Raw genomic sequence first — 27543 nt, 5'->3', positions numbered from 1 at the left:
CATGCAGTTCCATCTCAGGCAGATATGCAAATGATTATTACAGTTGTGGTGTGATTAGATAAGTGGTCTTGCCACCTGAAGCCCTAAAAGTAGTTCCCCTCTTGGCCTATAAAAAGGTTCTCGGAGGCTCCTTGTGTGTAGTGACCTCTTCTTCTGCTTGCGTAGAGCTCGTTGACCACTAGACACGCCACTATGATGAAATCAAAGAGATTTCACCCAGTTAACGCAGTATGAGAGGGGCGCATTATTAGAATGCGAGAAACTGGATGGTCGTATCGACAAATTGCCTGCAACCTAGATCGTTCTGACGAGACTGTTAGGGGGTATTGGGACCAGTGGGTGTGAGGGCACGTACACAAGGTGACCGGGCTCAGGACGCCCCCGACAGACCACCAATAATAATACTGTCTTGGTCAGCATGGTTACGGTGTTACCAAATTGATATGGTTTATGTTTTGCTACTTTTGCACAATAGAAACCCTTTTTAAAATTGAAACACAATATATTATTTTTGTATTGGTGCAGTCCAAGACATTGTATTCCAAGAACCAAAACATTCTTATTTTTTCAGCAATTTTTATTCCTCTGACCTCAATCTAATTGGGAACTTATGGCATATTGTGAACTGTAAAATTACAAAAAGCGTTCCACCGAACATAAGAAAACTGAATGAAAGACTGTTATTCTTGTGTGGTACAATGAAATCTTCACTAGTGATTCAAAACCTTTATTCCAGATCAAAGCCGGATTAAGGAGGCGATATACTAAAAGGGAATGTGCACTTAATATTAGATGTGCAATGTCTTACTGCTTTTTGTGTGGGCCGACATCTACAGGGTTTAAACGGAGTTCGTACCATTAAAACAAGAAATTGTAACTTAAATGAACTTTACGGTTAATACATTTTGTTCATGTAACAGTGAGTACAATTTATACATATTACTTATATCACAGTGGTGGATTTTGGGCCTAGTAACAAGAAAATTGCATATATACAGGCCTCACTGTGTTAAAATAAGAAATGGAAAGTCATGGGTAATGAGGAAACCACAGAAGCTGCAGACAGACAGCCAACTAGGACAAACATTCTTGTCATCGTAGAGGGCATTGTAGCAGAGGAGACAAAAGGTATGGATAAACAAAAGACAATAGACAAGACAGCGTTGGGCGGATGAGCAACCTATCAACCAAATGGTATTGTGTTTTTAAAGGTAACCTGTCACCAGGCGATGTCATGTGTGTCACTCACAGGCTGGAATACACTGAAGACTGCGGGTGCCTGGAACGCTCCACGGACCGTCTGAACCTAATTTGCATATTGCATAGGATATTTAGAGAGTTAATTTCCAAAGGTAGGCTAGGCTAACCATAATATATACGTTTAGATATCTTTCCTACTGACTAATGTGCTGCGACTAGTTTATAAGGTTCAAACTGGGTGCCAGGTTCCCTTTAAATGGATTGGCACATGATGACAACCCAAGCTCTTATGCCCTATTACAGCATACTGACATTTGCTATGAACCACAGGAGAATTCCTGTGGCATCCTTATCTTCTCACGTCTAAGTTGTTGTTGAGGCAGTCACCATAGGATTGTTCTCAAAACGTAACCATTCCAATGGATCATCTTTCAGTTTGCTTAGTCTACCTTGTTAGGGAGGAATTGTTGTTTGCTAGCCTCCCTTTAAATATTGTTTATCAGTCCGCACGGCTGATAGCTGTGACAATTCAGTTCATCCAGTATTCATAGCTCTTAGTTTTTAGCACCTAGCTCTGATTCTAGTATTGTCTGACTTGTCAGTATGGATTAAGCTTTGGTGCTTGTGTTTAGTCACATCTGCGCTCCTGGTTTTATCAGTCTGCCTTACTTTATTTCCATTATTGTTTGTACGGTCTCTTGTTTGGGCCTTTGTCAATCTTTTAAGATACTTTCAAGTATTTTAGTTTTACCACTGTAAATCAAGTTTGAAGTGCAGCCCCTCTGCAATCCACTGCCTGTTATTAGTCCCTCGGCTTCTCTTGCAACTAGGAACTTAGGACATCTTCTTAGCTGTGATGGGGGGGGGGGGGGGCTGTCTTCACAGGTTCAGCTCCCCTGCACTTACAGGCTCTCAGATCTGCAGTTAGTGTGCACACAAACACACAGTGAATATGCAGATTTTTCTGTGTATTCGCCGTGCATTTATGCAGTCCCATTGTCTACACTGGGGTATCTGGGTGTACAATACACTCCAATATAGGGCAGCTGTGTTTTTTTTCACACAACCTAAAGTCATGTGAAAAATACGCTAGTCTGAATTTCTCAATGTAAATAAGTGGGGATTCAGCACAGCGTAATACGATGCGCAAATATAGCCATGTGAGTTAACCCTTACTGTTCCTTTGGAATAAATCTAAGGCCACTTCCACACGGCAATATTTTGATCAGTATTTTACATCAGTATGGCCGTTCTCACACGGGCAGATTCCTATTGCACGGGGGATCTGCAGCAAATACCACGCATTGAAAGGTATGTAAAAATTGTTTTTTATTTCACACTCGCGGAAACGAATTGCGTATTCTGCAAGCGGAGGGGGGAAAAAAAATCCCATCTTGCTCTATTTTGCAGCAGACAGCCTCCATTGAAGTCAATCCGACCCGCAGCCCACCCACAACTGCCATTGCGGATAGGCTGTGGGGACCCACACCATCGCCCAGTGACGGCGCAGGAAGTACAAATATTTAGAGAGAAAAAATCTGTACTGCGCATGACTGACAGCAAGTGCCTGCGGTAATCTGCAGTACATAATAAGCAGGTATGCGGAATTCGGATTGTTCATGTGAGCCTGGCCTACTTGTAACACAAAACCAGGTATAGAACCTACAGTGAGAAAATGTGTAGGGGAAAGATTTCTCCTTCTTCCCTGTTCTGGAGCCACTCCAGGTTTTGGCTTACAAATACCGATGCAAAGTACTGATCAAAATATTGCTGTGTGGAAGTGGCCTAAGGCAGAGAATGCGAGGAGCGTGCAGCGTGTGATCACATGTGAGGGCGAGAACACTCGTCCCTGCTATTCGGAGATGGAATTACCAGTAACCAAGTGCTTGGTAACCAATACACAAACCAAGATGCAAACAATCCCTGTGACATGTTGGGCACTATGCAAAAAATGTCTCATGGTAATGGGACATCTAATGAATGAAATGCTAGAGCAGCTGAATGCACTGAATGATGTATCCTAATGAACTATCCCCAACGACTGCCGCTTCATTGTACAAAAACCCACTTATTTAAAATCTAACTATTACTACAGAAACATATGGGACACAAACTCTGGGATTAACACCGGTTCAAAGACAAAAAGAGGACTAATTTAGGTTTATCTAGAATTTACTCTATGCCTCAACAAATAATTATCCTTTAAGTGACCAACGCTGTAGCTATATAGAGCTCTGTGCTGGGCTTAAACCCCGTAAGGACCAGGCTGTTTTGTACCTTAAGGACCAGGCACTTTTTAGGGATTTTACCCATGTAGGGGTTTAATTGCCCTAATTTTTTTCCTTCAGCAACCAAAATTACTTTTGCTGCATTTTTTCCCCGTGACATATAGGGCTAATTTTTTTATATCTTTTTCACTGACTTTTTCCCCTGTTTTTTAGTTTTATTGTGGGTTTTAACATTTATAGTTAGTTTTTTTTTAATTAGTATATTTACATTAAAATAAAGTACAGTAATGGGTTCCTCATTTTGTTTCGGACGTTCTGATATATAATATGTATGGTTTTGGATTACAGGGCGCATACGGCCACTGTTTTGGTCGGCTTTGAGTTATTTTCTTTCTTATGTATATATTTTTATTTTATTCTGTAATTTTGTTTTATTTATGCAATTATGTTTTTTACTATATGTGTCCCCCATGACGTCATATTAGACCTCTGGGGGACATGCACATGGTCTGTTTTTTTATTTTTTGACACTTTCCCACTGTAGCTGGGGCATCCATAGGAGCCCCATTTACAGGGTAAGACATCCCCTGTAGTGACACAATCACTGGAAGAACTGATCAGGGTCTACTTACGACCCTGCAGCTCTGCTGTGCCAAGGGATCCCGGCGGTCACGTGACTGCCGACTCACGTAGTGGAAGAAACGCTTACACTTTCACTCTTTAGTACATAGCACTCATTAAGAGATGTGTACTAAAAAAAGGAGAAGGCACAAAGGGTTAAAAACCACTTCTCCCACCTCCTCAGGGTTATGAGCTGTGACTAGCAGCTGACAACCCGTCCTGCTTCTGATTGATTGCAGAAGCAGAGGCTTTAATCCCCCCGCCATATTTTTACTATCGGCCGGGATTTATGCCACGGACTAAGCGCTGTAAATTTACTTTGCTTGGTCCTTAATGGGTTAAACCATCCACATACCATAGTTAATTTACTGCGCAGGTTTAAAACTCCTTGAATAGGTCTGGTGCTCAGGTATCTACTAACAGCTGAGAACCTACTGTAACAGTCACGGATAAAATTCTGGACCCAACTGTTTAACCCCTTCCATGCCATGACCAATAGCAATTGCGGCATGGAAACGGTTGATGGGGGTGGAGGCTCCTCCTGTCATTCATCGGCACCCTGCAATGTGATCACAAGGTACCGATGGGTTACATTGGTAGCAGGAGGCCCGACAAAGTCCTCCTTGTCTGCCAGGTATCTCAGCCTATCAGACCCCACCTTCTGCACAGTCTGATAGGCTGAAGGCATATGCCAAGTATACTGTATTACAGAAGTAATGAAGTACTATGCTATGCAAGTCCCCTTGGATCATTTTGGTATCACCATTATTGTGCTGATCCAGAGAAGGACATTGTCAAGTTTGTTTGTTTTTTTACAGCATGGTGAACGCCAATAGAACAACACCTAAAAACAATGGTGGAATTTCTGAAGGGTTTTTTTACATCACCCTCCCCCCCAAAATAATAAAGTTTTATGGCACATTACATGTACCCTAAAGTGGTGCCATTAAAAAATACAACTTGTCCCACAAAAAGCAAGCCCTAATATAGCTATCAAGCCAAAAAAAAAAAAAAATGGAAACGTTACAGCACTTTAAAAAAAAATAAGAAAGTAGCTTGGTCATTAAGGTACAAAACAGTCTACTCACTAAGGGTGAATAAGTTGTCAGGCAAGGACAATAAGTTTTAAGGATGCTTTTCCATGGGATGACCGACAGGTCATTGCAGCAATAGTTGCACCTGTGATTTTAAACAAGAACGATCATCGCTAGTGAATGGAGGTGGAGTGAGCCGAGGATCGTTCCAGCCCGCACGCCTCCCTTAACAATAAACAGGCAGTCTTTCATAAGACAACGGCTGCCTCTTTACATGGGCTGATCTGTTGTTCAGTTTTCTGCATGCAAAACTGAACAACAAACAAGAAGCAAACAAATTCTCATTCGCCACTCAGTCAAGGCATGCATTTACACTGAACGATAACCATTCAGATTCTTGCTGCATGTAGAACTCTGAACGATTTATCAGTCCCTGTAAAAGGCTGTAAGTCACTACATCCCACTCAGAATGTTGAATGTGCTTGTATATCGCTTGTAAACTTACTTAAAGGGGTTGTCCCGCGCCGAAACGGTTTTTTTTTAAACCCCCCCCCCCCCCCCTGTTTGGCGCGAGACAACCCCGATGCAGGGGTTAAAAAAACAAACCGGGTAGTACTTACCCGAATCCCGGCGGTCTGGCGTCTTCATACTCACCTGCTGAAGATGGCCGCCGGGATCCTCTCTCTCTGTGGACCGCAGGGCTTCTGTGCGGTCCATTGCCGATTCCAGCCTCCTGATTGGCTGGAATCGGCACGTGACGGGGCGGAGCTACACAGAGCCGGCATTCTGCACGAGCGGCCCCATTGAAGACAGCAGAAGACCCGGACTGCGCAAGCGCGGCTAATTTGGCCATTAGAGGCCGAAAATTAGTCGGCTCCATGGGAACGAGGACACCAGCAACGGAGCAGGTAAGTATAAAACTTTTGATAACTTCTGTATGGCTCATAATTAATGCACAATGTACATTACAAAGAGCATTATTATGGCCATACAGAAGTGTATAGACCCACTTGCTGCCGCGGGACAACCCCTTTAAGGACACCAGTTTGGTGAGTGCACATGTAGTAACATAGTATGGAAGGCTGAAAAAAGACATATGTCCATCCAGTTCGGCCTATTACCTCCCAATGTTGATCCAGAGGAAGGCAAAAAAAACCCCAATGAGGTAGAAGCCAATTTTCTCCATTTAAGGAAAAACATTCCTTCCTGACTCCAATCTGGCAATCAGCATAATCCCCTGATATATTTATATATAGTTATTAGAGCGCCCCCTTGTTACATTCCTGGGTATAAACAGATGATGGCAGAGATCTCTGTATTGTCCTCTGATATATTTATACATAGTTATTAGAGCACCCCCTTGTTACAGTCACATTACTGGTATAAACAGATGATGGCAGAGATCTCTGTATTGGTCCCCTGATATATTTATACATAGTTATTAGAGTGCCCCCTTGTTACATTCCTGGGTATAAACAGATGATGGCAGAGATCTCTGTATTGGTCCCCTGATATATTTATACATAGTTATTAGAGCGCCCCCTTGTTACAGTCACATTACTGATATAAACAGATGATGGCAGAGATCTCTGTATTGTCCCCTGATATATTTATACATAGTTATTAGAGTGCCCCCTTGTTACATTCCTGGGTATAAACAGATGATGGCAGAGATCTCTGTATTGTCCCCTGATATATTTATATATAGTTACTAGGGCTTTTACCCACTAGCATACTTTTAATGCTGCGATATCACTGCGTTTGTTTTACTGCAAATGTCCATGTGACTTTCTAATGTTAAAATTGCAAGTTTACGCTTCTGCGATTTTTGTGCGATGCGATTTTAACATTAGAAAGTTCCATGGACATTTGCAGTAAAACAAACGCAGCGATATCGCAGCGTTAAAAACACGCTAGTGGGTAAAAGCCCTTAGGTCATCAATAGTTGACAGATGGAATATTGTGTATAGTTTTGGGCACCGGTACTCAAGAGATACATATCAGAGCTTGAGCGGGTACAAAGGTAGGCAACTAAAGTAATAAATGAAATGGGCAGACAATACCAGAAAGGTTATCAAAATTGGGATTATTTAGTTAAAGGGGTTTTCCAGGGAAATACTATTTATTGATGACCTATCAGGATAGGTCATCAATAGTTGATCTTCTGGGGTCCCTCACTTGGGACCCCGACCGATCAGCTGAGCGAGTGCATGCTGTCAGTGCCGCAACAACACAGAGGTCAGTGCGGAAGCCTCCGTGCTGACCTTCATGTAGTGGCCAGCGCTTGTAACTGCATTAAAATCAATCGGACCCGTGCCTGCAATTACAAGCACCGGTCACTATAAGGATGTCGGCGCGCAGGCTTTCGCTCCAACCCCTGTGTTATTGCGGCGCTGACAGCATGTGCCCGCTCAGCTGATCCATCGGGGTCCCAAGTGACGGATTCCGGCTGATCAACTATTGATGACCTATCCTGATGATTCTCTGGAAAACCCCTTTAACTAAATAACCCTAATTTTGATAACCTCTCTGGGTATTGTAGTCCGCCCATTCTGTTTACTACTATAGTTGCCACCTTTGTACCCGCTCAAGCTCTGATATGTCCTTCCTGAGTACTGGTGCCCAAAACTGGCCACAATATTCTTTGTGTGGCCTGACCAGCGACTTGTAAAGAGGAAGAACAATGTTCTCATCATGTGCAACTAGACCCCCCCCCCCTTTTTTAAAATAATTCCAATACTTTTTTTAATTGAAATGATAACATGGCACATCTCTTTTGTACTCAGTCAACTTGAGTGTAATACACAATTTCAATAAACGTATACATGCAACTCATTACAGTCATCTTGTATGTTGTGAGCAGGCTGTTAACAAGGAGGAGGGGGGGGGGGCGAGAGGAAATGGGGGGTGTTAATTATGACATTACCGCTTCCTAGTGTTAAGGTATTTAAATAATATCTTTCCTTATCCTCTTAAGGGGTGACCATTTCCCTAATCTGCAGGGTTGCCTATTATTGTGTCCCCCTAGACCTCCTTTGATATACCCCATGACCTATTTACCTTGGCAGCAGCTGCCTGACACTGGTTTCTCCAGTTAGCTTACAGTTAACTAAAATCCCCAACTACATATTTTAGTACTTTAGCTTTTATAATAAGGCATATAGGACTTAAAAATGGGCATGGTTAAGCTCTGCTCTAATCATGAACAGCTTTTAGGGTTAGCGCAACATGGACGCATGTACACACTGACGGCTTTATACACGGTCACAAAGCAAAATTGTATCGTGAGGCAGAAGTGGGTTTGACACACAGCAGCGCTGACCTTAGAAGAAGCAGCTAAAACAATGACTGATCAGTGCTCCCAGCACGGCTTCAGCTGCAACGGGCAGCACGGTGGGGCAGCGGTGAGCACTGTTGTCTTCCTGCCCAGGTTCAAACCTGAGCAAGTACAACATCTGTACGGAGGGTGTATGTTCTCCCCCTGTTTGCATGGGTTTCCTTCTGATGGGTTAGTGTGTGTCTGGGAAATTAGATTGTGAGAACAAATTGGGAACAGACACCGTCATGAATGCAACAATTTGTGCAGTGCTACATATATGTTGGCGCTACATATGTAACAGATATAGGGCGCAATATCAGTAGCCTCAGCCCTACTCCTGAGGAACCAGCCACCCTGAAACATTCAGCTGCAAGCATTTTTATACCTGCGGTCTAGTTATAAAACTGGCTATGAAGCAGCTCTATAACGCCATTGCTTCTCCAGAAATATGGAAGTATCTAGGGGGTGCATGCAATCTTTTACTGATAAAACTGTAAAATGAATATGAAAAGTAGTTGAAAAGGTCCATGAAGTCCAAACTACACGACAAGCTGAGCTGCTCTAGAGAAAAGTGAAACCCTCCATGGATGCCAATTATCCCATAGTTCATATATTCATATGCTGCAGGGTAAACTATCTCTCTGACATATTTGGCCAATGCGAAAAAATGTTCCATGCCAATGTGATATCTAAGTTATGAAGTGATAGTAACGTTTGAATTAACTTCTTGTCGATTTTCCAACTACATCTGCTGGAAGTTTGTTCCTACCATCTACTACTCTTTCCTTCCCCGACTCAGTTTGTGCCCTCTTGTTCTAGTGTTTAGGGTCCTAATAAAAACACTTCCCTCCTGGACCTTATTTATAGCTTTAGCATATATAAAGATTTCTATTATGTTCCCCTCTCCTTTCTTTCCTGCAGTGTATAAAAATTAGTTATTTAAGTCTTTCTTGTTCTTGAGAGCTTTTACCATTTTTGTAGTAGCCCATCATTGGACATGTTCTATTTTATCAATATCTTTCTGTAGGTCTCCAGAACTAAACACAGTATTTCCAATGTGGTCTCACCAGAGCTCTATGGAGCAGGATCACAATCGCCCTCTTTCTACTGGGTAGACCTCTAGGTATGCAGCGGAGCATCCTACTTTACCTTCTGCCTGACCGCACTGCGGACTCATTTTGAGGTTGTCAGAAATCAGTACCCCCTCAACTCTTCTCTTCTGAAGTCCTGGGTAATGCCCAATGCCCACGGACGGATTATTGCTGTGGAAATCATGGCCAGACACCTGCCATGAATTCTGCAGCAATGTCCATCCATTGACATGCTGTGTTAAATGATTCTCCCCTGCCCATGAGCGGAAATCAACTGAGATTTTCCGCTCGCGGGGAAGAAATCGTAGCATGTTCTATTCTATGCGGAAAATGTATGTACGACTTCCATTGACTGCAATGGAAGCCGTCCGTCCTGCGATACTGAGCACTGCGGAAGTATTGCGGGAATCTACGTCACAGCCCAGCGCGTCATGTGCTGCACTGCGCATGCGTGCCGGACGGGACACTCACAGCAGATCCAGACAGGTGAGTATGAGGGTCTCTGGGGGGCGCCGGACCTCATTCCGCTACGAGATTTCGCAGGCGGAATCCGACCCGGCCGCGGGCATGAGGCCTATGACAGAAGACCCAGTGTGACACGCGGTCCAAGGATTCCTTTTCTTTAAGCGCATCATTGTACATTTAAAAATACTGAACTTTAGTTTTCATCGTTTTGACAATTTATCCAGTAGAGTTAAATCATTTTCCACATTCTCCACCGGAAGTATCAACTCAATTGCACACTTTTGGGTCATCAGTAAACAAAACTTACCTATTTAAAGCTTCTCCTATGTCACTTACCAACATACTAAAAGGAACAGGACCCAGAACAGCCCCTTGTGGTCACCACTGGTAACTCGCCCCTGTCCGTAATACACTCCATTAAAAAAAAACACTCATCTCTATCTTTTATCCAATTGTAAATCCCCCGAACTATCAAAGGATTAAGTTCAATTTTTAACAACTTCTCTTTAAGCTCTTTATGTGACACGGCATAAAAGGCTTTACTGAAATCCAGATAGGTGATACCCGCAGCGCCACCCTCATCCACCACTGTTGTGATACAGTCAAAGAGATCAATATGATTTGTTTGACATGACCTGCCCTCAGTAAAACCGCTCTGTTTAGGGTCAAACAGGTTGTTGGTTTTTAAATGGAACCTGCCAGCAGTTTCACCCTATTACATGGCCTACAGGGGCGGACTACACAGTTACAGCGCTTTCCAAAAAGGAGTTGGTGATTTTTCCATTTAGAGCATACCTGCAGAAATTGTCTTTAAAATTTTCCCGTGCCACATGCTAATGCCCGCGGTCCTATCCGGTGGGCAGGACCAGACTGTCTCTTCTGGCTGTAGGTGTTAGCATAAACCTGCGCACCTCATCCATCTGCAAGCTTCCGGCACATGCGTAAAATTTCAAAGAGTTTCGTAAATGCCATTAACACAGTAGTTGAGGTGAGCAGGTATATGTTAAAGCCACGGGTCAGAAGAGGCAGTCCAGGCCAACCCACTTGGCATTAGCATACGGTGCGGGAAAGCTTAAAAGACGTGTCCTCTAGGTATACTTTGAAATGGAAAAATAAACTTTTTGGAAAGATCTATAACTCAGTAGTCTGCCCCTGTAGTCAGCTTAGTATGGTTGAAACCGCTGACAGTTCCATTTAATTGATTCAAATATCCTCTTTTTCAGGAGTTTCCCTCTCCCCCAACACGCGTTTCGCATCCTGTTTTTTTCTGGGGTTCATAAATGAATCGACTGCCTGTTTTATGCCTCATTTGAGGTTTATGCCTGCATAAACCGAATGACAAATGATAAGCGAACGAATTATCATTCATGGTTCAGTCGCTGGCAGTGTTTGTAATGAGCAGTTGTTTATTTCGTATGATCCAGCAATAAACTGAATGATAGTTGTGCTATGTAAAAGGTCCCTTAGTCTCAACAGGAGATGTCAGTGAAGCTGGACTGACAGATAAGTATTCAGCCCGTATTTATTCTCTCCTACATGTTCTTATAAGCTAATTTAGGACAACAAAAAAGAGGGAAAACAAGCCGCTAGTCCAGCTCCCTGACAGATCCCTATTAAGACTTAGGCCTTAGTCAGACGGGCGTTTTTAGCAGCGATTTGCGCATGCGCATGCGTCCGGCGATTTTATAAAACCATTGCTTTGCAATGGTATTGGACACATGAGCGCTTTTTATGCGCTCGTCCGATAAATTATAGAACAGAAATCGCAGATCGCACCTATGTGCGATCTGCGATTCCTGTTCTCTTCTCTATATGCGCTCAATGGGGCCGGCGGCAGCAGCGCCGACCCCATTGAGAACATATAGAAGACAAATCATTCTTCTCTGCCACAGCTGTAACAGCTGTGACAGAGAAGAACGATGTTTGCCCATTGAATTCAATAGAGCCGGCAATACAGCCGGCTCCATTGAAAGCAATGGGCTGCCGGCGTGCGCGGGGTGAATTGTCGGGAAGGGCTTAAATATATAAGCCCTTCCCTGCAATTCATCCTAAAATGTGTTAAAATAAAAAAAAAATTGTATACTCACCTTTCCGCTGCAGCCGGAGTCCAGCCGCGGCCGCTGCCAGTTCTCCTGAACTGCTTCTCGGCACTATTCAGCCGGCGGGGCTTTAAAATCCCCGCCTGCTGAATGATCTGCCTCTGATTGGTCACAGCCCTGACCAATCAGAGGCAGGTTTCACTCACACACCCATTCATGAATTCATGAATGGGTGAGTGACTGCTGCCTCTCAGCGCTGAGCCAATCAGGGGCAGGTCTGACTCACATCCATTCATGAATTCATGAATGGGTGTGAGTGAGACATGCCTCTGATTGGCTCAGCGCTGAGCCAATCAGGGGGCAGGTCTGACTCACCCCCTTCACACCCACTGCAGGACGGCCACGCGGAGCTCCGGCTGCCGGGAGAAGGTGAGTATATATATATTTTTTATTTTTACACATTTTAGGATGAATTGCAGGGAAGGGCTTATATATTTAAGCCCTTCCCGACAATTCATCCCGGGCTCGCCCGCAGCGCATTGCTTTTAATGGAGCTGGCTCTATTGCCGTCTCCATTGAATGCGATGCGCTGGACAGCTCCGGCCCGTTTCTAATGAAACGCGGCTAGGAGCAGATTTTCGGGCGATTTGCGGGCGACTTGCGCGCAGCGGTCACGCGATTTGCGGATGCGCATCCGTCATGCGATCCGCAAATCACGCGAAAAAACGCCCGTCTGACTAAGGCCTTAGACTGCAGTCTCTATATACAGTGATATGCAGAAACTGCAGAAGACAAATGCTGCAACATTTTAATTAAACCCTATTGCATAAAGGACTGTCAACTCAAAATTTCAAAAAAAGTGAAAAATAATGATCCCAAAGACATTCAGAAACTATAAAGCTTATAATACTGGTGTCTTTCTATGTGTCAGAGAGGCTTATGGGCCACCTCAGATATCTGTGTACAACTTCTACCACTGCACCTATACATAGGCCTCTTTCTATCAATATAATAAATCTGTATCATCATATATCATCAAACTGTAGCTCTCTCTATCCTGTAGCTCTCTCTCTATCCTGTAGCTCTCTCTCTATCCCACAGCTCTCTCTGTCCCACAGCTCTCTCTCTCTATCCCACAGCTCTCTCTGTCTCAATCCCACAGCTCTCTCTCTCTCAATCCCACAGCTCTCTCAATCCCACAGCGCTCTCTCTCAATCCCACAGCTCTCTCTCTCAATCCCACAGCTCTCTCTATCCCACAGCTCTCTCTCTATCCCACAGCTCTCTCTCTATCCCACAGCTCTCTCTCTATCCCACAGCTCTCTCTCTATCCATCTAGTGTCATTTACCCTCTGATATAGCTGTAAGTAGGCGTGATTTATTCCAATGCATACGCTCCTATACAATTCTCCAAATTAAAGTATAGATCATCCAGGTTCACATTTTTCTCTGTGACCCCATTGACTGAAGATTGGACGATGTCCTCTGATAATCTATAGAACATTACTGGCTGTGCTCCATAGTAATCCAATGCAAATCCCCTGTGGCTAGGTTATCCATCACATTATGAAGAATTCCCCACTGCTAAATAACTGGTGGTTGTGATCATGTCTATTTTAAACTGTAAATCCAGCAATGACAATCATTTTAATCCAGCTCATGCTGCAAACTAAATATGTAGGAAGCCCTGCCAGTGCATGCTTTAGTGGCTTACATAATGTCAAGAGCAATTTAGGTGAAAAGAATGCTCGATTTTCAGCTCAGTTTGATTGTTCTGCAGATGATAACAGGACAATGGAGTAAGGCGATCTCCCACGGAGGTAGCATGCAAGGATCCCTGCGTCTCCACAGCTAGAAGAGAATAGCACGTCAAGCATCTCATGTGAAGATTGGCCTCCTGCTGCCACGTTCTGCATTCACTTCTGCATATGATGTCAACTACATGCGTTCTTTAATTTATTTTTAGAAGACTAAAAGAAGATATTGCTAACATGTCCAAATCAAACTGGCCAAGGAAATGAAAAGACATTTATTTCCTAGAGGCAGGGAAAACACAAAGATATCTAGAATTAGGAGGAAAGTCAGAGGGCACAGCTATATCAGTTCTTGATCTGGTGCTTGAGAATTGGCAGTGTCAAACAGGAAGGGGTATTCCAGGGGATTCAAAGTGAAAGTCATCTGCTTCATTAGGTGATAACATGTAATATTGCCATATAACGTTATAACTTGTTTTACAAGGCTGCAGAGATATGGCTTTACCTGGGGTCTCCCCTCCCAGCGCAGTTCTCCAATGGCATCCAGTGGTTATGACCAGCCTGCTCTGCTGGTTTCCTGGTTGGGCATGCTCAGGGCAATTCTCCAATGATGACACAGTTTGTACATTAGGGTGGCCCAAAAAACGTAACTTTCAACCACAAAGTAAGACACCCTCTAATGTTTTTCCCTTTACCAAACCTTTATTTGGGGCAGAGTCTCAGGTTCTTATGTCTATGACAAGGTTGCACTCAAAGACGAAGAAGACAGACAAGTGTTGCTTCAAGTTGTGGAAGCAAATCACAAGGCTGTTCCATCACAGATTACAGAAGTCTGCAGTCCAGTCCTTAAGCGCTGACTGACAAGTATTTATGTTGTAATTCTGACTATTTCCATATATTTGGAGGTATTATTGTAGGAGCAGCACAGATGTGTGGATTATCAGGACAAATGCCGATATCAATACTTAAAGGGGTTGTCCCGCGAAAGCAAGTGGGGGTATACACTTCTGTATGGCCATATTAATGCACTTTGTAATGTACATTGTGCATTAATTATGAGCCATACAGAAGTTATTCACTTACCTGTTCTGTTGCTAGCCTCCTCGTCTCCATGGTGCCGTTTAATTTTCAGCGTCTAATCGCCGGATTAGACGCGCTTGTGCAGTCCGGTCTTCTTCTTTTCTGAATGGGGCCGCTCGTGCCGGAGAGCGGCTCCTCGTAGCTCCGCCCCGTCACGTGCCGATTCCAGCCAATCAGGAGGCTGGAATCGGCAATGGACCGCACAGAAGACCTGCGGTCCACCGAGGGTGAAGATCCCGGCGGCCATCTTCACCAGGTAAGTAAGAAGTCACCGGAGCGCGGGGATTCAGGTAAGCACTATCCGGTTTTCTTTTTTAACCCCTGCATCGGGTTTGTCTCGTGCCGAACGGGGGGGCTATTGAAAAAAAAAAAAACCCGTTTCGGCGCGGGACAACCCCTTTAATGTCTTAAAATATAGTGGTTGTTTTGCAAAAGCAAATAGTTAATATTAATGCTGTAACTTGTGTAAATGGAAATCTTGTGCATAAGCGCCATTTCTCATAATATGTATCAGTTTTGAGCATCTTGCAGTTGGAATTTAGAGCTAAAATTTTACCCCAACATTACTATTAGCAGATGTGACAAATTGGGAAGGTGTCTTGCTGTATAGCTGCCACTTTATTTTTTACCATATCTCTATGAGCTACCCTATTCTTTGTTTAGCCATATTAAATAATGTGGAAGTCTGAAGCTGACTGGAAAGCAGCGGTGGTGCAGGTTGGCAAGAAAAGGCACTGGAGTTCAGTTTATGATTTAGATGGATATTTACAATAATGGCAGTAAGTGGAAATTTTGAAAATTTTGGTCAGTCTTTGGAATACCTCCTTAAAGGAAACCTGTAACCAAGTCCATGAAGCCAGGACCGCTGGTAGCATGAATCCAGGACAGATATACCCAGAGCCTCCATGCAAGTGCTATTCTGAAACACTGTAGCATTTCAGAATAAATACAATCTGAAGTCTGACTGGAGCTCTCCAGGCGGGCTGTCCCTACAGCATGACGGCTGACAGCTCTCTCCCCATACAGAAAGCTGTCAGTCAACATGTTTTGGGCGGGGAGATCCCGGCACAGCCCGCCTCGGCCTCAAGAGCGTCATTCCAGATCAAACTTTAAATTGTGTTTATTTAGAAATGATCTGTCTGGGATGATTTAGTGATCCTGCATTGAGCAGGGGGTTAGACCCGATGACCCTGAAGGTCCCTTCCAACTCCACCAGTCTATGATTCTATGAAATGCTGCAGTGTTTCAACCCACCACATATATTGGGGTGCGCAGATCTGTCCCAGGTTCACTGGCAGCATGAACCAGGGACATATCTGCGCGCCCCCATAAAGGTTCACTTTAACATAAATAAAAAGTGCATGCTTCTTCCAAAAAATAGAAAATGCTCTTAGCCGTGAAATTTCAGACATCAATGACTTCAACAGACCTAAAGCTGTTAGCATTTACCAATTATCCTAATCCATTATTGGCAACTACACTCCCTGCGAAACCAAAACTGTAGCCACGTATTTACAGAGATGAAAATCATTTATGCAAAACCATCTTATATGTTCTGATGTCAAGTGACATAATAATGCATGGATGACATCATCCAGTACCCGGCTCCGGTCCTTGAGCTGCACCTGACATGATAAGTAGTGGAAGTCCCTGCCTTAGAATAAAACCTTTATTGTGTCTCTGTTCTCCAGACTGTAGCAACTAACGGCATCCCAATCATGCTACGTGTAACTAACAGGATAGCAAATAATCCTTAAAGAAAAATCTAAACTGGATATGAATGGACCCATTTTTAAAGAGATCTGACAAGATTCTGGTTGGACTGGTTTGTCGTTGCGTGTAAATGCTTCCATCTTTCACTGTGGGCACAATGTTTCACTTGGACAAATATAATCTTCGCAATTCTTTATATACTATGTGACGACTTGAAGTGTATATACGGCGTCTTATTAATGTTGTCTCGCGGGATTTGGTGATTATGTTCCTACAGCCGCACAGTTAAATTGCCTTGATATGAATGATATGGATGGCGCCTTCATGTATTTGCACGCGGTGATGAAGACTGATCTGAGATGATGTAAGTGTATTGGTTCTATTTCCCGGGAGGGGCCTATATGACTGATGTTAACTTGAGTTACTATGGTGTGTGTGTGTATATATATATATATATATATATATATATATATATATATATATATATATATATATATATATAGACACTTATGTATCTGCATGTGCGTCAAAGACCTCTTGGTCGAAACTTTGCTGCTGTTATGTCCTCGGAAGAATAAAGGCTTTTACATTCTGCACCTTGAATGCCGTCACGTCTTCCTTCTGTGATGGCTCCACACCGACAGCGTCAGGACTCTGCCTCTGCATGTACTGAGTTGATCTTTCTGATGGATCAGCAGTATTCAGCTGGAAGCAGCAACGCAGGTTTTTTTCAGCCTCCAATGATTCCCTGCTGCTCATGTTACTATAACAGTGCCAAGGGCTATCCTGATTTCATCACTGCCATTCCAGCTCCTAGCGTGCGTCTATTCATACACTGGGCACATCGTGCACCGGCTGAAGACCGGTGAAATGCCAGTCCTAGTAAATTTCCCCCAGTCTATCTGCCTAACTTGCCCATACTGTGTAATTGGCCAGAAATATCCCCAAAGTGTGTCCTTTTTTCTTACGTATGTCATGAGTAAAAAGAGATGGCATTCTGCTGTACATGTATATCAAGATCATTGCGGATCCCTGTGCAATGAGATATCTCAGATCCTGGCCCTTTAACAGCTTAGATGTCACGGTCAACAACGATCGCAGCACTGAAGTGGTTTAACGAGAGAGAGAGACGACTCTGCAGCCCATTATGTGACCGCTGGGAGCTGGAGGGTTATTATGGCACTTAGAGGCCTACCTATGGCCTCCAGGTCAGCTATTACATAAGCCTAATAGGCCAATTGGTTGGCTATTTCATAAATGTTGCCTCCACAATGCGATGGCTGTGATTGGTTTTTTGACCGCTGCTCAGCCAATCAATGCAGCGCTCAATGAACCAATCGCAGCTATCGCATTAGTTCATCTCAATGAGCGCTGCATCGATCAGCTAAGCAGCACTTGAGAACCAATCAGAGCCATCACTTCCTGGAGGTGGGATTTATGAATCCTGTAACCAGCAAGTGATCTTCTGTGGGCGGCTGATGACTGCAAGGAGTGCGTTGGGGCTCCAGAGAGCAGCGGGAGACCTGGATCGTACCTGCTAGGTAATGTATTCCTTTTTTTAATGTAGTGCAGCTAGGACTTATTTTTGGGGTAAGGCTTATATTTAAAGGCTCCCTGAAAATCCAGGGTAGGGCTTATTTTCAGGGAAACGGGGTGTATCTGGATGTGTGACAAAGACCTCTTGGTCAAAACGTTGCTGCTGTTATGTCCTTGGAAGAATAAATACTTTCAAATTTTGCACCTCGAATGTCGTCATGTCTTCCTTTAATGATGGCTCTACATTGGCAGCGTCAGGACTCTGCCTCTGCAAATTTGTCGGCCTTGTAAAAGGGTCCTAACTCTTCCCTATCTATCCCATTTCTATACTCTCCATCAGAACCTCATCATAGCGTCATTCTAATGTACTTTATAGCTGTACATATATGACTACTGTCTGATGACCGACTCATACAGCTGTATGTATGTATACCACCATATATATATATATATATATATATATATATATATATATATATATACATACACACACCATTGTACAGGACAAGTACTGGCACCTTTTGTATCATCCCTATTGTTCAATGTACTTATTAATATAATACTGTATGTAATATCTGCTTTTGTTTGTATACGGGCCCTCTGCTTTGTTAAGTGCTATGGAATAACAGCACTACAGAGCTATGTAAGTAAAGATCATTATTATGATCCACACAAAAACAATCCTGGAATCACTTGTATAAGTATTAAACACTAAAAAGTTATTCCCACATAAAGGGACATGCCAGATTTAAAAAATTGGGCTGTGTCAGTAAGACCAAAACTAGCGGGGGCATTAAGCGGTTACGGTATATGTTCTTTTTTATTACAATGGGAATAAAGGAACCCTTACACAGGACAACTATCGTTCAGAAAGTCGCTAAGAAAAGTCACTGAAGTGTATGAACAGCAGTGGTTCATTCACTTTTACAAAGAGTGATAATTGTTTATTAGTTCTTTGCCGAGAAATTGTTCATAGAGGGGATCTCCGGGCAAATTCATTGAAATAAGGCGGACTGTGACTTTACACCAGACGACTTTTGATCAAACATTGACTTTTTTTTTTTTGGTAAGTTGAAACGACAAGCAACTTACTGCTTATTTTCTTTTTGGTGGCCATGTTTACACTGAACGACTATCAACTGAATTCGCTCTTTTGAATGATTATTCATCCAATAGTTGTCCCATTTACAAGGTACCTTAATACAGTTCCATAGGTCTGGGGAGTTTGGTGGCACTCTTCAAAACAATCATGTCGACTGTAGTGCCCAAACACAGTGTGAGGGCTCAGTCACACGGGTGCCGATCCACCGGTGTTTCTGGCCAATAAGACAGCCGCACCTCGTACGGACGACTCTCTGCATGACCAGCTCCATTGACGGTCATGTGTCCTTTTTTCCGGCCGGTGCGGAGAGTCGTCCGCACCTGCAGTGCAGCGGTCTTATCGTCCAGAAACACGGGCGGATCGGAGCCTGTGCGACTGAGCCTTGAATAGTCTGTCAGCTATTTGGGACGCCACAGTCGTTGCAGATCCCAAGTAATACAGAACATCATCAAACAATTTAACAGCGGTATACTACAAGTAGGATTTTTTTTTTTTGCCATTTGCTTCAGATTTGGCAGCGATTACAACAGGTACGGAAACTCTTTATATGACTTATACGCCATCGGCATGTAATAACAAGAAACATTCTCTGCTATATGAACACTTGACTTCCTAAACACACCCTATTTACCAATGTAGTCATGTTAATTGTTTGAAAAGAATCTTATGCTGCAGGAAAATGTCAGCGGTGTATGAATGAACATCAGTGATATTATAGCAAACATGCATTTATGGAGATTAGAAGACCAACTGAAAACCTGCTAAATGTCTTCTCTCTTACTGCAGGGTGAATGTAAGGTATACACCTTTCTACGGAGTAAGCATGCCATCTGCTATGTGCTCACCGAGGAGCGAGGAATACACACTTTGTGCTGAAGGCAAATCCTGTCTCTTACTAACCTGTCACCAGAATGAGAGCTACCATACTCTACTTCCAGACATTCATAAAAGGAACCACTTGCAAAAAAAGTCATTCAGTGTAATGTTTTCAAATCTGTGGGCAAGCTTAGCAAAACGTGTTCAGTTTACCCAAAGCCTCACATACCAACCTTATTTACCTATACTATTGTAAAGGGAAAAAAGGAACCTGGAAGAAGTTGTCATTTTGCTGCAAAACTTGGCATGCAGTTACATCTAAAGGTCCATCTACACAGGACGAAAGTCAGGCAAATGATGCTTGACACTCAACCCTGTGTTCCTCGCCCCCATGCTCCTGCACGGGAGCTAGCAGAGCTGGCTAGGTCACAGAGCGTCCAGCAGCGGGACGGGGCAGTGCAGGAGATTTCTTTCCTCTCACTCCTCCACCCCTCTCCACTGAGATAACGTAGCGGCCGTTCACTACTGAACGGCCGCTGTTTAAACTGCATGATGAGCTCATCGCTGATGCAGCATAAGAGATCAGCGATGAGCTCATCGTTCTGTTTCAACAGCAGCCATTCAGTAGTGAACAGCTGCTGTGTCATCTCAATGGAGAGGGGCGGTGGAGTGAGAGGAGAGAAATCTCCTGCAATGCCCCGTTATACTTCTGGCTGTTCTGTGAGCAAGACAGCTATGCTAGTTCCCGTGCGGGAACGCAGGAGCGAGGAAACACAGGGAAGAGTGTCAGGCATCACAGGAGCGAGGAAACACAGGGACCAGTGTCAGGCATCACAGGAGCGAGGAAACACAGGGAAGAGTGTCAGGCATCACAGGAGCAAGGAAACACAGGGACCAGTGTCAGGCATCACAGGAGCGAGGAAACACAGGGACCAGTGTCAGTCATCACAGGAGCAAGGAAACACAGGGACCAGTGTCAGGCATCACAGGAGCGAGGAAACACAGGGAAGAGTGTCAGGCATCACAGGAGCGAGGAAACACAGGGACCAGTGTCAGGCATCACAGGAGCGAGGAAACACAGGGACCAGTGTCAGGCATCACAGGAGCAAGGAAACACAGGGACCAGTGTCAGGCATCACAGGAGCAAGGAAACACAGGGACCAGTGTCAGGCATCACAGGAGCAAGGAAACACAGGGACCAGTGTCAGTCATCACAGGAGCAAGGAAACACAGGGACCAGTGTCAGTCATCACAGGAGCAAGGAAACACAGGGACCAGTGTCAGGCATCACAGGAGCGGGTAAACACAGGGACCAGTGTCAGGCATCACAGGAGCGGGGAAAAACAGGGAACAGTGTCAGGCATCACAGGAATGAGGAAACACAGGGACCAGTGTCAGGCATCACAGGAATGAGGAAACACAGGGACCAGTGTCAGGCATCACAGGAGCAAGGAAACACAGGGACCAGTGTCAGGCATCACAGGAGCGGGGAAAAACAGGGAACAGTGTCAGGCATCACAGGAATGAGGAAACACAGGGACCAGTGTCAGGCATCACAGGAATGAGGAAACACAGGGACCAGTGTCAGGCATCACAGGAGCAAGGAAACACAGGGACCAGTGTCAGGCATCACAGGAGCAAGGAAACACAGGGACCAGTGTCAGGCATCACAGGAGCGAGGAAACACAGGGACCAGTGTCAGGCATTGTTCGCCTGACAGTCATCCCGTTTAAAAGGACTTTAAGGCATTTTACAAATGATTAGAGTTGTGGTGTGATTAGATCAACGGTCTTGGCACCTGATGCCCTAAAAGAAGTTCTACTCTTGGCCTATAAAAAGCCTCTCTGAGGCTACTTTTGTAATGGACCTCTTTTTCCGCTTGTGTAGAGCTTGTTGACCACTAGACCCCTTTACAACACAAGGTAGAGATTTCACCCAGTTAACAGAGTTTGAGAGAGGGGCATTATTGGAATGTGAGAAGCTGGATAGTCATATCAACAAATTGCCCTTCACCTGATCCTCTTCTGACCAGAGGGTTTGGGACCTGTGGATATGTGATGGCACACACACAAGGCAATTGGGCATAGGACGCTCTCGACAAACCACCAATGGAGAAGATCGGCTGATCATCTGACAAGCACAAACTGGGTTGTCTTCAGTGATAAATTCAGGTTTAGTTTGGGCACCGACATGGCCGTCTTTGTATCTGAAGACCTAGGGGGTGAGAGTCGCAATCCTGCCTTTGCTGTGGACCACACTACTGATGTGACGGTCAGTTACCCCTAGTAGTGGGATAGGGGACAAGGACAGCTTAGCGATATGTTCAGGACATCCTGCAGCCACATGTGTTCCTCTCATGGCGGCTTTCAAGAGGCATTTTCCAGCAGGATAATGCTCGGCCGCACACACAAGGCGGTCACAGGAATGTCTCCACAACATTGCAACACGCCCGGTCGCCAGATTTATCGCCAATAGAACGTGCATAGGACCCCAACTTTGACATCCAATGAGTTTGGAAAATCTTGAGGCTCACTTATAGCAAATGTGGACTGATATTCTGCAGCATACCATATGGGGTCTGTATGCCTCCATGCCCTTTCAGATCACATCTTGTATCTAAGCTAGAGGCGGTACAACAGGGTACTAGAGCCTCATGCCTGTCCGTATCACATCTAACATCCAAGCTAGAGGCGGTACAACAGGGTACTAGAGCCTCCATTCAGGGGGTCAGTTTTCAACAATAAATTATTCTTTTGCTCCGATATTGTAATCGCTTACTTATATCAATGTTATTTTCACACAAAGAAAGCTTCATTCTATTCTGCCAACTCCTTCTCGGTGCTTGATTTTATTTGACAATTATTGCATTTCCGTTGAACTCAATTGCCTATCCTTTTAATGCATGGCTCTGGTCCAAAGGACTTTTGCATTCATCTGAAGAAGAACTCTACTTATTAGGATATTGTGCTATTTCTGCTTATGAATTACACAAATTTGAGCCTTTTTGATACCCTTGTGCATCATCGTATTATGCTTTGTTCACACTTGCATCATGGTTTCTGTCGCTACCTTGATACCCTGCTGGTCTCTGTTTACCAGGCTCCAATTGGCTGACCACTGCAGCTAATCATTGGCTATAGTGGTGACATTTCAAACCACTGAATCATCTCTGGGGCCAGTTATTGACTTCAGCACATCATTGATGGAGCTGGGTGGCAAGAGACCAGTGGAGGACGGGGGATGTGTTGTGTCCGCAGTTGCAGGCGATAAGTAAGGTGAGTATTACTCCTTTTTTTATTTTAGACCATTGTAAGCAGTTTGTAAAAAAATTAATTAATGGGATTGGACAACCCCTTTAAGATCCAAGACCTTTCCGAGCCTCCAAGCCAGCCAAATGTTCAAGTACAGCAGCCTGGATGCCAACACTCCTCCTGATTGAAATCCTGCAATTTGCCATGTTGGAATGGATCACCTACAAGAGGTATCCACTCATAATGATAAACACAAAGTATAGAGAAATTCAATGCGTACATGAAGATGGCTGTGGATCACTATGCCACAGGTCAGTACAGGTTCTTATTCTCCTGTAAGCGATGGGCTACATTCCTGATAGCTACACCCATGGGGCGAGCTATTAAAAGCAGGAACAAATATTGTGCTGCTATTTAATAAGCACAAGAAAGGTAATGTCTTCTACAGAACATCGTTGGCCAATGCCCTTGGGGCATACTTTCGCTACAGAAATGAGTCATATCCATGATTTCTAAATTATTACCATACATACTAATACATTATAGCAGAGTCATAAACTTAAGCATACCTGAGATTGGGCATTAATATTGGCTCCTTGCTTGACTAGAGTCTTGACAACTTCTACCTGCCCAGCGAGTGATGCGATGTGCAACGCTGTGTTCCCTTTCTGAAAAACAAATCCTAGCGTCATTATTATTACAGTATAGCTGCCTTTTACTTTGCTCTCACTGTCAGTATATACTACATCTAGCCCTTCGGATTCAACCTGACGCTGAATTCCCTTTTCTCATAGTCATCAGACTTGGGCTCCATGCACACAGTTGAGCGAGGGCTCCAAAGGGTTTATAGTGTCTCCCATGGGTAGTGGTAACCACAAGATTCTTGTAAGAAACAACTTGCAAGCTAGCTCTATCCTTTACAGGATGAAATGCCAGTAAATACACATGTCAACAGTGCGTAAACAGTACCTTGGTGGCAGAGTCCACCGAAGAGCCTCTTTCCAGCAGTTCTTGCACAAGATAGAGATGACCCTCTTTGGCAGCGAGGTGTAAAGCATTGAGTCCATTCTGTAACAAAAAATATGAACCTCATGACTATGCAAAAGAGAAGAAAGTTTTCTGGAAGTATGTGGTGCAGACTTTTGGAGAAAAATCTCAAAATCACTGTACAATACAGACTAAAAGGTTACATGATCTGGTACATTAGAATCACGTAGACATATCACATGTGCATGAACAGAAAGGAGAATAGGTCACATCAGACCGGGTAAAGCGATTTGCTATTGTACATTTCCAACACTTTTGTGTACTTGACATTGTTAATTTTTTTCTACTGTACATTCAACATAATGTGCAATTTCATTGGAAGTTTCAGAACGTCGCAAAATAGTGGCGGTTTTCTTGGGTGCTTTTCTAAATGTTCAAAAGTGAGGTGGACAGTGAGTGCGCACTAGAGTGATTTTATTATGCAGAACATGTAGATTTTTCCCAAATAATGTAATTTAAATTGAGAAAAAAGTAAAAAGTGCTAGTGTAGAGCCTTACATCTGGTGCCACACAAGTGGTTTTCTATAGTAAAGCTTAGGTTACTTTCACACAGGCAGAATTTGGGCACAGGACACACAAAGATATAGTATGTTAGGCCGAAAAAAAACATGTCCATCCAGTTCAGCCTACCCCACAAAGTTGATCCAGAGGAAGGAAACAAAAAAACCCAACAAACAATGGGGTAGAAGCCAATTTTCCCCATTTAAAGGAAAGAAAATTCCTTCTTGACTCTAATCTGGCAATCAGAATATTCCTTCGATCACCGACCCTTCTGAATTAATCGGTGACAATAACATGTGATATTGTAACGCTCAAGAAAGACGTCCAGGCCCCTCAAACTCTTTAATGCAGTTCGCCATCATCACATCATCAGGCAGAGAGTTCTATAGTCTCACTGCTCTTACAGTAAAGAACCCCCTTCTATGTTGGTGTAGAAACCTTCTTTCCTCTAGACGTAGAGGGCGCCCCCTTGTTACAGTCACAGTCCTGGGTATAATTGATGATGACAGAGATCTCTGTATTGTCCCCTGGTATATTTATACATAGTTATTATGTCGCTCTTCAGCTGTATTTTTTCTAAACTAATTAACCCCAATTTTGATAACTTCTCTGGGTATTGTAGTCCGCCCATTTTGTTTATTACTTTAGTTGCCCGTTACCCGCTCAAGCTCTGATATGTCCTGCTTGAGTACTGGTGCCCCAAACCGTCCGCAACATTCCATGTGAGGTCTAACGGGTGACTTGTAAAGAGGAAAAGCAATGTTCTTGCCATGTCCCCCATGACCTCTTTTGAGACTCCCTATGAAATTATTTGCCTTGGCAGCAGCTGCCTGACACTGATTGCTCCAGTTAAGCTTACAGTTAACTAAGTCCTTTTCCATGTCAGTGTTCCCAGTGGTTTCCCATTTAGTATGTAATGGTGACATGTATTTCCCTGTCCAAGTGTTTAACCTTACATTTATCAGCGGTAAATTTGCCCCTTTTCTGCCCAAACCCCCAACTTATCCAGATCCTCTTGCAATCTCCTTGAGTCCTCTTCTGTATTAATTACTTCAAATAGTTTTGTATCATTTGCAAATACTGCCATTTTACTGTAAAATCCTTATACAAGGTCATTAATAAATATATTATAACGGATAGAGCCCAAAAACGACCCCTGTGGTACCCCGCTAGTAATTGGTGACCCAATCAGAGTATGTACCATTTATAACTCCCCTCTGCTTGCTATCACTGAGCCAGTTCCTTACCCACTTACACATATTCTCGCCCAGTCCAAGCATTCTTATTTTATATACCAACCTTTTATGCGGCACAGTATCAAACGCTTTGGAAAGTCCAGATACACAAGATCTAATGACTCTTCCCAGTCCAGTCTAGAACTTACCTCCTTATAGCAGCTTATCAGATCGGTTTGACAAGAGTGACCCCTCATAAACTCATGCTGACATGGAGTTATACAGCTATTTTCGTTGAGGATGGCATCTCTTAGAACCAGAGCCCATAACTACAGGGTATTTAAATATAAGAATCAACGTTTATCTATCATATCACTTGCTTTCCTTAAAACCTGAGGGTGCATGCCATTGGGATACGATGATTTGTCCATTTTAATCTTTTTAAGGCGTCTTTGCAATTCTTCCTGGGTTTGACTGGTGACATTTAGTGGAGAGTTTACGTTATCATGCAGATGAATCTGCCAAAACCTACATAACTAAATGAGGATTATGATGTGGAATTGCGAGTAGAATTAAGACAGTTTCAACTCCATGTCAAAATCGGCACACGGGTGTGTGGATTTTGGTGCCGAATTCTCCTTATGTTGTGATCCGTCTTGCGGCCAAATTTTGCCATGTGAAAGCCTTCTAAGAATATTTTTTACAACAGTTTCCTCATAAAAGAGCCATCTATCACTTCTTGGAAAACCTGATGAAGAGACCAAAATTCAAAACTCACCAAGTGCTATGGAGGAGCTTAATCAGTAACTGGTATGGACTAACATAAAACAGACCAATGCACGCATGCAACAAGAAATCGCTGCCCAGCAAACGATGCAAAGATACTCTGCAGGCCGAGAATACCACTGACAAACTAGATTCCCAGGGCAAACCCAGCTCCCTTTACATCCCTTCCAGTACTTTACCTGCCAAGGGCTTACGATGTATATTGCATCGCTATCCATCCTTTGGTTGCTGTTTAAAGGGGTTGTCCCGCGAAAGCAAGTTGGGGTATACACTTCTGTATGGCCATATTAATGCACTTTGTAATGTACATTGTGCATTAATTATGAGCCATACAGAAGTTATTCACTTACCTGTTCCGTTGCTAGCGTCCTCGTCTTCATGGAGCCGTCTAATCTTCAGCATCTAATCGCCCGATTAGACGCGCTTGCGCAGTCCGGTCTTCTCTCTTCTGAATGGGGCCGCTCGTGCCAGAGAGCGGCTCCTCGTAGCTCCGCCCCGTCACGTGTGCCGATTCCAGCCAATCAGGAGGCTGGAATCGGCAATGGACCGCACAGAAGACCTGCGGTCCACCGAGGGTGAAGATCCCGGCGGCCATCTTCACAAGGTAAGTAAGAAGTCACCGGAGCGCGGGGATTCGGGTAAGTACTACCCGGTTTGTTTTTTTTATCCCTGCATCGGGTTTGTCTCGCGCCGAACGGGGGGGGCTATTGGAAAAAAAAAAAATGGTTTCGGCGCGGGACAACCCCTTTAAGTAAAATTAGTTACGCTGCGGTGTACATTACTGCA

At 43.8% G+C, this 27543-nt stretch overlaps 1 protein-coding gene across 17 annotated transcripts in view; it reads right to left on the bottom strand.

Annotated features, from left to right (window-relative positions):
* ANK2 (ankyrin 2) overlaps nucleotides 1-27543 on the bottom strand; it is a 491615-nt gene that overhangs the window by 158355 nt on the left and 305717 nt on the right. For all 17 annotated transcript variants that reach the window (XM_066573863.1, XM_066573861.1, XM_066573871.1 and 14 more), the window contains exons 3-4: nucleotides 24218-24316; nucleotides 23818-23916 (exon numbers count right to left, since the gene is read on the bottom strand). In XM_066573863.1, coding sequence (XP_066429960.1) covers nucleotides 23818-23916; nucleotides 24218-24316 — 198 coding nt within the window. The remainder of the gene's footprint in view (nucleotides 1-23817; nucleotides 23917-24217; nucleotides 24317-27543) is intronic.

Source organism: Eleutherodactylus coqui, chromosome 7 (genome assembly GCF_035609145.1).
Source record: "Eleutherodactylus coqui strain aEleCoq1 chromosome 7, aEleCoq1.hap1, whole genome shotgun sequence".
Classification (NCBI taxonomy): domain Eukaryota; kingdom Metazoa; phylum Chordata; class Amphibia; order Anura; family Eleutherodactylidae; genus Eleutherodactylus; species Eleutherodactylus coqui.
The sequence above is the reverse complement of the archived record's forward strand: the minus strand, read 5'-3'. Positions and strand labels throughout refer to the sequence as shown.